Source organism: Myodes glareolus, chromosome X (assembly GCF_982192425.1).
Source record: "Myodes glareolus chromosome X, mMyoGla1.1, whole genome shotgun sequence".
In the NCBI taxonomy this organism is placed as follows: Eukaryota; Metazoa; Chordata; class Mammalia; order Rodentia; family Cricetidae; genus Myodes; species Myodes glareolus.
In genome coordinates, this window is record NC_142053.1 from 27,670,872 (window position 1) to 27,683,320 (window position 12,449).

Below are 12,449 nucleotides of genomic sequence, written 5' to 3' on the forward strand. Positions count from 1 at the left end.
AATGCCAGGAGTGATTCATCTGGGAACTTGCTTCACCTGCCGTTTCAAACGTCTGTTCCTTCCCATTTCATTAAAATAGAGAAGCAGCTCAATTGGATAGAGCACACGTTTTTTTAAGGCTTAAATAAGTGTTGAGCTGGTTGGGCATGCTTAGCAACTTCCTGCGTGCTCAGGTACACACCAGTTTCATCTGGCTGTGCTTTTTTACATTTCGGTCAAGAGGGTTTCAGGCACATCGCATATATTGGCAGAGGTGGCTCCAGGGCCCCGGCATTAGAGCACCCAGAGAGATAAGCCATCAAGATGCCGGATCAGGGAGAACTGGAAGGGTGTGCTTGGGGGTAACGAATCCAACCTCATATGGCTGTTTCCGTCTGTGTTCCAGGATCTGCATGTGCACAAATTCTTCCATCATTGCCAGCTGATACAGTCGGGCTCGAAAGAAGTTCCAGGGGAGCTCATTAAATATTTAAAGGTAAATGAGCAGCAGCGTGCCCAAGGTTCGCTTTTCGTGCCTTTCTGCCGCTGCATTTTGACATGGAGTAAAGGACCAAACAGTTAAAAATCCCGTGGGCCCCAGGAGGACACTTTCTTTTCTGTACTTTTCCAGCAAGTGGCTGCTTAGAAGCAGACAACACCATGGCTATGTTAGGGAGAATATATTATAGCCCACATTTGACATTATCACTTAGAAACCTTATGATTTTAGTTGCACAAATGGCTTTGGGGGTCTCGGCTCTTCCTGCTAACTCTCACGGAAAGGAGAGTGTGCTGTGGTGAGGGAAGGGCCAGAAAAAGCGAAAACACTTTTTTTTTTGTCATGAAGTATGAGATGGTTCTGTGCCAGCAAGTGGGAAAATACCATGAGGGCCCGCTGAAGACAGAAACATTGTCTTAGGGAGTCTTAAGGATACCACACTATAGCAGACAGAGAACCCTAACGCTTGACTTATTCACGCTGTGCTGCGGCTGTGGCGCGCATGCTCGGACCCGACTAGCAGCGGTTGCTTGCTTTCGTTGCTACCTTAGTAGGTTAGCTGCGGAAAATCGGTGCCATTTTGAGCTGAAGACTCTCCAGGGTTTCCCTAACAGTGGCCTCAGGAAACCCTTCCTTTCAGACAGATAGGACGGCGTGAGACAATGTATGGGTCTGGAATCATAAGCTGATCTCCTGTCAAAGAGCCCTCAGTTACTAGGTCTGTGATTAACCTTGACCAGGTCACCGAGCTTCTCTTAGTTGTCCATGGGGAGAAGAGTAATACCCATTGGTCACGAGTCTTAAAGAAGGCAGCTCATCTGCTGGGTTGTAATTGTTCATGACACACGCCTTCTGGACAGCAGGCAGCAGGGGTCTAGCAAATAAAATTGTATCTCTTGTCAAGGAGCTTCATGTCTTGTGGAGGGAAATGAGCAGCTAGAGATGTCACGTGACGATAGAGAGCTGCTATAGAGTAGCAGTTCTCAACCTCTGGGTCACAGCCCCACAGGGGTCGCATATCAGATATCCTGCACAGCAGATATTTACGTTGCAGCTTACAACAGTGAGAAAATTATAATTATGAAGTAGCAATGGCAATAATGTTAGGATTGGGGGTCACCATAACATGAGGAACTATATTAAAGGGTCGCAGCATTGGGAAGGCTGAGAGCCACTGTCCTAGAGAAAACAGAAGCAGTGAAATGGAACAAGGAATGTGCTAGACTTCTGTCATACAGAGGCCAGAGAGGAGGCCTCTGGTAATAGGATATTTAAGCAGCAGCTTAAAGAAAGATGGCAGCCAGGTGCATGACTGGGGAAGAGCTGGGGACAGCTGGCAGCAGACTCCTTGAGGAACTTGGCTTGGTGGAGCAGGAAGGGCTGTAGAATGGCTGGTGTACAGAGCGCTAAGGCCTGACCTTGAGGCAGCTGGGAGCCTCAGAGGCTGGAGTGAGGGCTTTTTTATATATATATATACAATTCCGATAGGAAGTCTTGCAGGCGTTTGACAAGTGTAATGGCAATGATTTGCCTTTCATTCTTTTGCTGTTGTACTGGAACTTGAACCCAGGGCCTCACACATGTCAGGGACTTAAACACCATACCATGTCGCTATAGCCCCTCTTTTTGGTGTTTTGTATGTGTGCACGCTTATGTGTGTGGATTCCTCTTTGTGTAAGGGTGTGCAGACACGTGTGTGCATGTGTGTGAAGACCAGAGGTCAGCTTGGGTTTTGTTTCTTAGGAGCTGTCTTCCTTGTCTCTTAAGACAGAGTCTCTCACTGGCCTTGAGCTTCCCACGTCAGCTAGGCAGGCCAGAGAACCCTCATCCCTTCCAGGAGTCACAAGCTGGCAACACCATGTCCGGGTTTTTATGTTGTTACTGGAGATCAAAATCAGGTCCTCTTGCTTGGCTGGCAAGCAATTTACCCTCTGAGCTATCTCCTCAGTCCTGTATTTTATTTTCTCATTTCAAGACATCTTTACTAAGTTGCCCGGGCTGACCTTTAAACTCACTATATAGCCCAGGTAGACCTTGAACTGCTGGTACTTGTGTCTTATCCTCCCATACTGGACTGGGTCTAAAGAATCAGAACTTCTAGGTCAGGCTTGACTTTAGTTTTTATAGTACCATTCTGCCTGCCGTGTAAGGATGTTCAATTTTTGTTCAAGAGAGTTGATCAATCAGCGGTGGCTTTTGGCCTTAAGCCGTATACTAGTCATGTACCTTTTAAATCCAGTCCTGAGTACTGTCTCGGAAGAGTCCAACCATATGGATGAATGGTTTATCTATTAATAGTCAGGGCATTGCTTTGCCTTCTGGGGGGAGCTTTGTGAGAATTTTCACAGAGCGGTATGGGAAGCAGTATCATCTTCAAATACTGGTATTCTTCAAATTTAACAAAATGTACCCTGGTATTTGTTTTTAAGGGTGTGGAATGCCTGATCTTTGTACGGTGCACACACGCCCTCTGGTGGTAGTAAGTGAAATGGCATGTGCTTGCAGAAATGGCGTGGAAATGGTTGTGCAGAGGTTTCTCTTTGAGGATGAGAAAACAGAAGTCTAGGTAGAACTGATGTGCCTGTAGTGCTCGAGCTGGTTAGTGGCTGAGCCGAGCCTGTGACACATCTCTTGATTCCTGGGCCCATGAGCATCCCCACAAACCATTCTATCTGTTAGCCCTGTTATATGGCAGTTTCATGAGTTCATTTATTCTTTGAGTTTTGGTGTGTATTCAGTACCTCTGTGTGTGCTATGGGGCGTGCAGTGCAGACTAGCTTAGAAACATTGTCGGTATGGAGATTACGGCCTCACCAAAGACACAGCAAAAATAAGTTAGCTAGCAACTTCTCCATAATCCAGAGGACCATGGAAAGACACGTGTGATGAGCCGTTCCATGTCTGGTGCAGACTACAGGTATGAAATAGTCAGGTCATTGAGAAGCCACCGGAGGATAGGGACTTCCATTTTGCCTTGCCCCCTGTTGCCTTTTATTTAGTCAATCATTCACCGGATACTTATTAAACCCCTGGTGTGGTATTGTTCTGGATGCTGGGAGTATAACTGGGAGAAATTCAGACAGGCCTAGTTTTGTTGAAGAAGGGAGATTATAGCTAAGCTACAGGGAAGTTGAGTACTATGAAGAAAAGAATAAGTTAATGGGAATTAGGGCGACCAAAAGTATATTCATTCTAAGTAGGGAAGGTCTGTCTGAAAATGGGCCAGTTGCAGGCTGAAAAGGCTCTGAAGTGAGGCAGACAGTCACAGGTGATGACAGACTCTTACAGCAGCTGCGCAACCCTCTCCAGGAACGTTTGCAGGAAAGCAAGAAAACAGTGTAGCTAGAACACCCGGAACAGCTAGTGGGGAGCGAGGCTGCAGAGAAGCAGAGTGTTCCCAGTGTGGAGGGTCCACGATGGCCTTTGCTTATTTTGTTTGCTTTGTTTTTAACAAGAGAGCGATGGCATTATCTAATTGGCATTTCAAAAAGAATACTCTGGCTGCTGTTCAGAAAAAGTAATAGAAGAGCTGTCCAGCAGTAGCAGGAGCTCCATCCTGTGTGGAAGGGCTTATCTTGTCTGCCTGCCGTTTCCCTTCTGTTTATCTCACGCTCTCATCCCTCGCAGCCCAGGCCACTTCTTTTGTACATGTTGTGCACGTGCCTGTCCTCCTATTGGCTGTTTGTACTGCAGTGACTCAGTTTTGTGTCTTTGCCCTCTGTAGACAGTGAACTGCTTAATGGTAGGAGTTGTGTTCAGGACATTTTGGTCGCCCTCTGCTGTTTGGCTGTTGTAAGTACACTCAGTACCCCTCTATTGGGTGAGAAAAGGAAATGGCTTCGCTGAACTGAGAATTTTGATTTGCCTTGGATGAGTAATTAGGATGTGGGTAAAGTTGTGAAGAACAAAAGGAAGGAAAGCAGATGGTATATTTCGAGACCAGCACTGATGTCTCGTTTGGCTTTCTGAAGAACAGTAATCAGCTTTAAGGTTCAAAATGTAGGCTAGGTCTTCAATGCATTCAACTTAATTCCGTCGATCAGCACTACTGTCATGTAGGGGATGATAGGTCTTTGTTGTAGAATGTTTAGCAGAACTATAGGCCTCTACCCTATTGAAACCAGCGGCACAGAGACACCCAAGTTGTGATAGCCAAAAATATTCCCAGCCATCACTAAACCGTCCACAGAGACCGTGGTACTCCTGAAGGAGGGCCATTGCTCACAGTACTGGGAAGACACCACAGCCGTTCTAGAGGGCTGAGGATGTAGATCAGCAGGACAGTGCTTACCTAGCATGTGCGAAGCTGTGTTACATCTTCAGCACCCAGAGAAAAAAGAAAAAGAAAACCATCTTGGTAGAAGGTAGTCTAATGTCATCCGTGCTTCAGGGGAGTGGGCAATCACCTTGGAAATGTGTGCTGGATATCCTGAGAATGCCGAGAAACTGTAGAAGAACAAGAAAATGTCCAGGGCGTAGCCTGAAAGGGGGCAACAGTAGAGAGAGGACCAGAGAGAGAGAGAGAGAGAGAGAGAGAGAGAGAGAGAGGGAGAGGGAGAGAGAGAGAAAGAGAGAGAGAGAGAGAGAGAGAGAGAGAGAGAGAGAGAGAGATCACAATGAAGGAAAACCTTGGAAGGACAAGCCTGTGTTTCTGAAGCTTGCCAACCTGCCCCGTGAGTCTGATGAGAGAGAAGTTTCATAGATGACGGAGGCCTGAAAGGGAGGGGTCATGTGTGCATATAAAGACAGAAGAAAAGTAAAGGAGACCAAGAAAGAGAAGCGATGAGTTCCCTTAAGTAGGGTGGCTTGGCTTCTTCATCTCCAAGCACTTCGTACAGAACTGATGTCAAAAATTCTCAGCAAAGTTGGATTTTCTTTTTGCTCAGCTGATGGAGGGAATGACATGGACAGAAGAAAGAAATGTAGCCAACGGCGCTGTAACGTTTCTATGTATACATGAACATACAGTATAGAGCAACACTTCATTAGGAGGTTTGTAACACCTGTCAGCAGAGACAGAGTGCAAGCCTATGAAATAAATACATGGAGTAGAAGAATGTCAGAGGCCTGGCCGAATGGCTCAGTGGGAAAAGATAGCAAGCCTGACTGGGTTTGATTTCTGGGATCCATACAATAGAGAGAGAACCAACAGCTGCAAATTCTCCTCTGACCACGCCCATGCCCTGTGGCACATAAGCTCCTGCGTGCACACACATGCACAAACACTCACTGAGGAAAATGTAATTAAAAATTGAAAAGAATGTTCAAGCGCAAGGCTATCTGTTTCATAGCTGGTGTGGGATAAAGCAAATTGCAGATACATGTGTTCTTTCCTGAAGTCATTTAACTTCCCATCGGGTTACCTGGAGGTCACAGTTACCTTAGGAAGCATATAGAATGCAGGAGACTTGCTTGGAGGCAGATCTCTACAACTCCTACCCACCCTGATTTAGCATAAGTCAGTTGTCTTCCCTTCAAAGTCCATAAGTAATTTGTACTTGCTAGCTTCATAGTTGAATATTCATGTCAAATAAGGTCACGGAATCTGAATAGCAAAATAAAAGGGAGCATTAAGTCATTATCAAGTCCCCTGTCTCAGAAGCTTGTGTTTCTGCAAACTGCTAGTCTAGTCAATAGACCGCTCATTACTTAATTTTCTTATTGTTTCACATTTGCAAATTAGATCATATTTCTGTTTGTTTCCATAACTAATAATGACTTATTTTAGTGTTTGCATGCCATGGAGATCCAAGTCATGATACAGTTTCTACCTGTAATTCTTATGCAACTCTTCCGAGTTCTCACAAACATGACCCATGAAGATGACGTTCCCATCAACTGCACCATGTGAGTTTCGGTGTTACAATGAAAGAAGCTATCTGCTTCAGGTCTTTCTGCTTTTTGTCATGGCTATGAACTTCCCTCTTAGAACTGTGTTTGTTGATTCCCATTGGTTTGGTCATGTTGTCCCATTGTCACTTGTCTGAAAGATTTTTTTTTAATTTTCCTTTTGATTTCTTTCTTTCTTTGGAAAGTTGTTAAATTAACTGTATTATAAGAGCTTACAAATAAAATAAACAATACGTGACTAAATTAACCAGACCCAAAGTCTGGACATCTCAGCAAACTTTTATGCAGTCATACTAGCCGTACATAAGGGACGCTGTGGAAGTTCCCAGTGGATTTTACACTTTCACTATTTATTATATTTCTATGCACTCAATGATCACCAAAACCAAAAACTCCATGACAGAATTAGAACTAGAAAAACAATTAGCCCTATACCCGCTTTCAGAACTTGTGTTTATTTCCTGCATTAAGTCCTTTCTAATCCTCTAATAGTCTTGTTATACTGAGCCCACAGGCATATTCGGTTACATATATACACATGCTATTGCCTAAGTTCCACATATGATAAGAGACCATGTGGATGTTTTCTGAGATTGTGCTACCTCACTTAATATTATACATTCTAAGTCCATTCATTTTTCCTGCAATTTTACTTTTCTTTCTTTCTTTTTCTTCTCTTTTCTTTGTTTTTTTTTTTTTTTTGGCTGATTGTTCAGAACATGATGTTTACTTTCCAGCTGTTTCCTTTCTCCACACTTCCTTCTCATGTTGATTTATTTTGACATAGTGTGGATGAAAACTATACTTGGCATGATTGCAATCTTCTTAAATCTTGTTAAGACTTTTTGAATAGCCTAATATATACTCTATGCTGGAGATTATTCTGTGGGCACGTAAGAAGAATGTGTCTTCTTTTACTGTTGAATGAAATGTGTTCTGTCTATGTCTTTTAGATACATTTGGCTTAAGTATAGTTCGAGTCAAATATTTATTTCTCAGTTTTCTATCTGGCTGACCCATCCATGTTGAAAATAAGATACTGAAACCCTACACTATTAAGTGCACTGTTATTTCCTGCTCCATGCCTATTTATAAGACAAAGACATGACCTTTCTCTAGCCACGTTCTCCACTTGTGCTGTTCAATAAAGTGGTCACTCACCACATTTGGCTAGTGAGCACCTGAAGGGTGGCTAGATCTTCTGAGAAAGGACTCGTTAATTGTAGTTCGTTTGCCTTAACCAATATAGCCATACATGGCCAGTGTTTCTCCTACTGAACATAATGTGTCACTAAGCCGTGAATTTTGACTTGGAAGAGTAAGTTATTTCTGTATGAAAACAAACAAGGATACATTGTAAGGTAGAGGGTAAAACATGCTTGCATTTCAATGAAAATAGGAGGGAGACCTTCTTTAAAAACCTACTGAGCTCAGTGCTGGATGTCCCTGACTTTGCTGCTTCTACAGTTGCCGTAGCCTCTTTCCCTAGACCCTAGGCTACACACACCTGTGTGCTATGTGCCCATCTCTACGGCCAGGACCAGCCCAGTTGAAAATGTAAGAAGCAAGCGTTATTCTAATATAATGGTTCTCAGCATGCACTTCCCAGATCAGCAGCCAGCAGCGGTATCCTCAGAAAGCTTATCAAAATGCTAATCACTGAACTTTACCTCAGCCTGCAAAGTCAGAAACACCAGGCAAGGAGCCAGGCAATCTGTGAAGATGCCTTCCCAGTGACACTGATGTTTGCTGAAGTGCACGAGACATGGCTAGTCTCTTAACCTCACCTCCAACTATCACATTATTTTACCTCCTCTGTCCCTCCGTCCCCCCTCGACAGTGTTCATGTTGTCTTTTGTTCGTTTCTTTGGTTTTTGTTTGTTGTTGTTGAGACTGTAGCCCAGCCAGGACTCAGATTCATGGCGATCCTCCTGCCTTAGCCTCTCAAATGCTATAGGATTACAGGTACGCACCACCACCTCCAGCCACTTGGCCTTTCTTTTCCGTTCCTTTTATCCTCACTGGATGGGATTTCAGTATTTACTTTGCTTGAGCTCTTTCACAACATAGGGCTAAGCCCATGTTTTAAGTGACTACCCAGATTTAGAAAGGAGAGGAAACATCCGGGCTGCTTTTGAATCAGGAAGTGCATTTTACAAGACTCTGAGTGCATTAGGCACTGGACTCTTGTGGCTCTAAGCTAGCGTCAACTCTTCTGTTACCCCCGCCCCCCCTCCCCCCCATTGTCTGGGCATCTTGTTGTTTTGATTTGGTTCTTTTCTGGGTTAGACTTGCTCTTATCTGATTGTCACACTATAGAACTTAGTTGACCTGCTGGGTTTCCTGAATGTCGTTTCAGGGTTCTCTTACACATTGTGTCCACGTGTCATGAAGAAGGCTTGGATAGCTATTTAAGATCCTTCATAAAGGTTTGTGGAGCAAAGATCTCTTGCTGGATGTTTTGCCTGTTTCCCAGGATAATCGTATTTGATAGTTCATTTGGTTCTGTTTGCAGTATAGCTTCAGACCTGAAAAACCAAACACTCTTCAGGCCCAGCTGATACACGAAACCCTGGCTACTACCATGATTGCAATATTGAAACAGTCTGCAGATTTCTTAGCCATAAATAAACTTCTAAAGGTAAGGATGGAAGATACACTGGAAACACATCAGTCCCCACATACTTGCTGGCGACCTTCTGTTTCAATTTTCATTTATCCTCTTTGTCCTGGACACACCTCCATTCTATTACATTGCGCATGTACCCTTTGCAGCCTTTTTCCTCCTCCATATATACCCATTGCCCTCAATTGAATGTGTAAAAGATCATTTCAGATGAGGCAGAATCTTGTATCTGTTACAGTGGACCTGTTTCTGGACCTGGGGCTACCTATTTCCCAACTCTGGACCACTATTACTTCATGTCTAAGTTGAAATATTTAACAATATTGATGGCAGGTAGTAGGCACTCTATAAATAGTAGCTATTAATCTCATTGTTTTTACTCTCTCTTTAATTGGTGATGGAATTATGGGCCTTTGGGGATGTATTGGCTAGAGAATTGCTGCTAGCTTTCAAATGACATGATATAAGAAACCATATAGGTCATGTAAGCTGTGCCAGCACTGTACCACAGCCCAAAATGATTATCCAAACCAAGTGTAGGCAGCAATGGGATTTATTATTTGATGTGTTTGGGAAAGAGGGGCAAGAGGGAAGGGGGACACGAGTGGTCAGTGGGGGTGAATATGATCAAAATACATTATGTACATGCATGAAAATGTTATTAAACCCATTTAATATATGATTAATACATGCTAATAAAAACTTTTAAACATTACCTGTAGAGCATTTAAAAGAAGTAATAAAGACAATTAAAAGGTAGTTTGCTTTCATCCCCAACCACGGCTGTCCAAAACAATGACAGGGGAAAATAATCCCGTCCTGCGAAGCAAACCTTTCGATTCGCCCGCTGGACGTGGCTAGTTGGCCTTGCAATTTCAGTACTGCTTTTTTTGTCTGAAAAAGTATTCTATGAGACCTTGATAGTGAACTGAGATCACTTGAAAGTGATATCAAACTTCAGAGACAGGATTTCTATTGATCTGTCAAAATTTTCAAAGCTTCGAGTATTTGGGTAACAGTTAAGGCCTGTGTGTTTGTTTTCCAGTACTCATGGTTTTTCTTTGAAATAATTGCAAAATCCATGGCCACATACTTGTTGGAAGAGAATAAAATTAAGGTAAGTAAGCTCAACAATAACTTCTTGATTAATTAAAATTAATTATCTTTGAGACAGCCTGTAGTCCAGGCTGGTTTGAAACCCATGCTCAACCTGCCAAGTGCTTGGGTTATAGACCTGAGTCACCACATTAGGCTTATTTTAATTTTGACTTATAAATGGTAATTTTTACATATTTATGAGGCTAACATGTAACAAATATAAAGATAACTTTACTCATAGCAATAATATACGGATTCTCTTTTATTCTTAACGATTCTTGCCCTCAACTTCTCTAGTGTTGGTTATTAAAAAGAAAGGATGCTTTGCATAAATCTGAGGTCCCGCAGTTCTGATAGTTTAACGTGCAGCATCTCCTACGTCGTTAGAAATGATCACAGGTTCTATCCTACAGCTGTTTACACACAGAATGCGTTGCCTTTGAAATTTTGCTTTTCTTTTGTGATTTAAAAATGCCAATGTTGAGGAGCTGGCGAGATGGCTTAGTGCCTGCTGCTCTTCCCGAAGACCCAAGTGTAGTTCCCAGCACCCATGTCAGGCAGGTCCTAACCACCTGTTACTCCAGCTTCAGAGGATAAGATAACTTCCTTTGGCCTTGGCAGGCACCTCCTTCCCCCGAAATGTACACATAAGTACAATAAAATATTTAAAGAAAAGAGAAGTTTGATGAAAAGATTCAACTTTCAACTAGAAAAAGTAGCAAATCAGACACATTCTTTCTGTTACAAAGGAATAAAGTACATATAAAGTTTCAAAAGAACTTTAGGCAATTAGATCTATTTCCAAAGCGTGGTAACATGGTATGTCCATTTACTTATTTTGTGTATTTTAATCATCATCATCTTCATCTTTTCTCCCCCCTCCTTCTTGCCCCTCCTCCTCCTTCTTCTTCCCCCCCTCCTCCCCACCTTCTCCTTCTTCTTTGCTGTTGTTATGTGTGTGATGTGTGGGTGGGATCCCATGTGAGCTGCATTGCATGTGTGGAGGTCAGAGGTCAACTTCTTGGAGCTGGTTCTCTCTTTCACTCCATGTGGGTTCTGTGTATCAAATGCAGATCACCAGGTCTGCTGAGCAAGTGCTTAACCACTGAGCAGTCTCACAGGCTCCTCTTGTTTTTCAGTTTTGTTTTAAAGGTACATGTTGAGAACTCCTGATCTGAAATGCTTAGAACCAGAAGGGTTTCAGATTTCAGACATTTTCAAATTTCGGAATATTTGCATATACATAATGAGATAGACATCTTTGGTGCAGGACACATGTCTAAACATGAGACTCATACATGTGTCATGGATACTTTATACACATAGCCTGAGGATGATTTTATGCTTTATTTTATATTTGCATTTGTGTTTTGACTTCAGCCAGGCACACAACATCAGGTGCGGAATTTTCCATTCGTAGTGTCGTGTCAAGTCTCATAACATTTCAGGCTTGAGAGCACTTCGGATTTGAGATGTTTCAATTAGAAATACCCAACTTGTACATAGAAGTTTCTTAGTTACAGGAATCATAATGGTCAGGCATTCGAAATGGCTAGGCATGCAAAATAAAATAAAAAGTCATCTCATAGAACTTTCATAGAGTAAGTTGACTGAAACCATGACAACATGCTTAAAGTGTGTCCCAGAAAATACAATACAATACAATACAATACAATACAATACAATACAATAAAAGCTGAGATGGGCCTACATCCCAGGAGTGTCTACATCCATAGTTGGGTTATATCTACCCATACTTACCTAATGATAATTTCAGGCACTGTCATTATTAGAGAATCAAATAGTTCCTATAACTTTAGGGTCAAGAATAAAGTATACTTTGAACAATTAGTGAAGTCATTTTTAGTTGAGAGAAAAATTGTACTTCCGTTTAAAGCCACTTCCATGATGATACATATTTGAAAGTAAAATGACAGTTGACTTAGTCTGACCTTTTCAAACTCTCTTTTTCTGTGTGTATTTAAGCTTCCCAGGGGCCAGAGATTTCCTGAAGCATATCACCACATCTTACATTCACTGCTCCTTGCAATAATTCCCCACGTGACCATTCGCTATGCAGAGATTCCTGACGAGTCCCGAAATGTGAATTATAGCTTGGCCAGCTTCCTAAAGGTAAGTTGAAGGAAACCAAAGCATGTTAAGAATCTCCTCTTCACTGACAGGGTCTGGAAAGCCAAAGGAACAAATTTTCCTTTTTTTTCCTGAAAAAGGTGGATGCTTTAGGTTATTTTTTTTTCCATTGCTGAGGATTAAACATAAGCTCTGTGCATTCTGGGCAAATGCTACACTGCTTAGCTATAGCCGCAGCCCCTAGCTAGGTCTTTGCAAGGCTGTTGAAATAACTCTTTGGATTGACTGATGGATCAGCTCAGGCAG

At 42.5% G+C, this 12,449-nt stretch overlaps 1 protein-coding gene across 2 annotated transcripts in view; it reads left to right on the forward strand.

Annotated features, from left to right (window-relative positions):
- The window catches only part of Dock11 (dedicator of cytokinesis 11), a 186,737-nt gene that overhangs the window by 102,072 nt on the left and 72,216 nt on the right, over window positions 1-12,449 (forward strand). For both annotated transcript variants that reach the window (XM_087903042.1, XM_087903043.1), the window contains exons 23-28: window positions 386-475; window positions 6,207-6,325; window positions 8,688-8,757; window positions 8,844-8,969; window positions 10,000-10,071; window positions 12,039-12,185. In XM_087903042.1, the coding sequence (XP_087759168.1) occupies window positions 386-475; window positions 6,207-6,325; window positions 8,688-8,757; window positions 8,844-8,969; window positions 10,000-10,071; window positions 12,039-12,185 (624 nt within the window). The remainder of the gene's footprint in view (window positions 1-385; window positions 476-6,206; window positions 6,326-8,687; window positions 8,758-8,843; window positions 8,970-9,999; window positions 10,072-12,038; window positions 12,186-12,449) is intronic.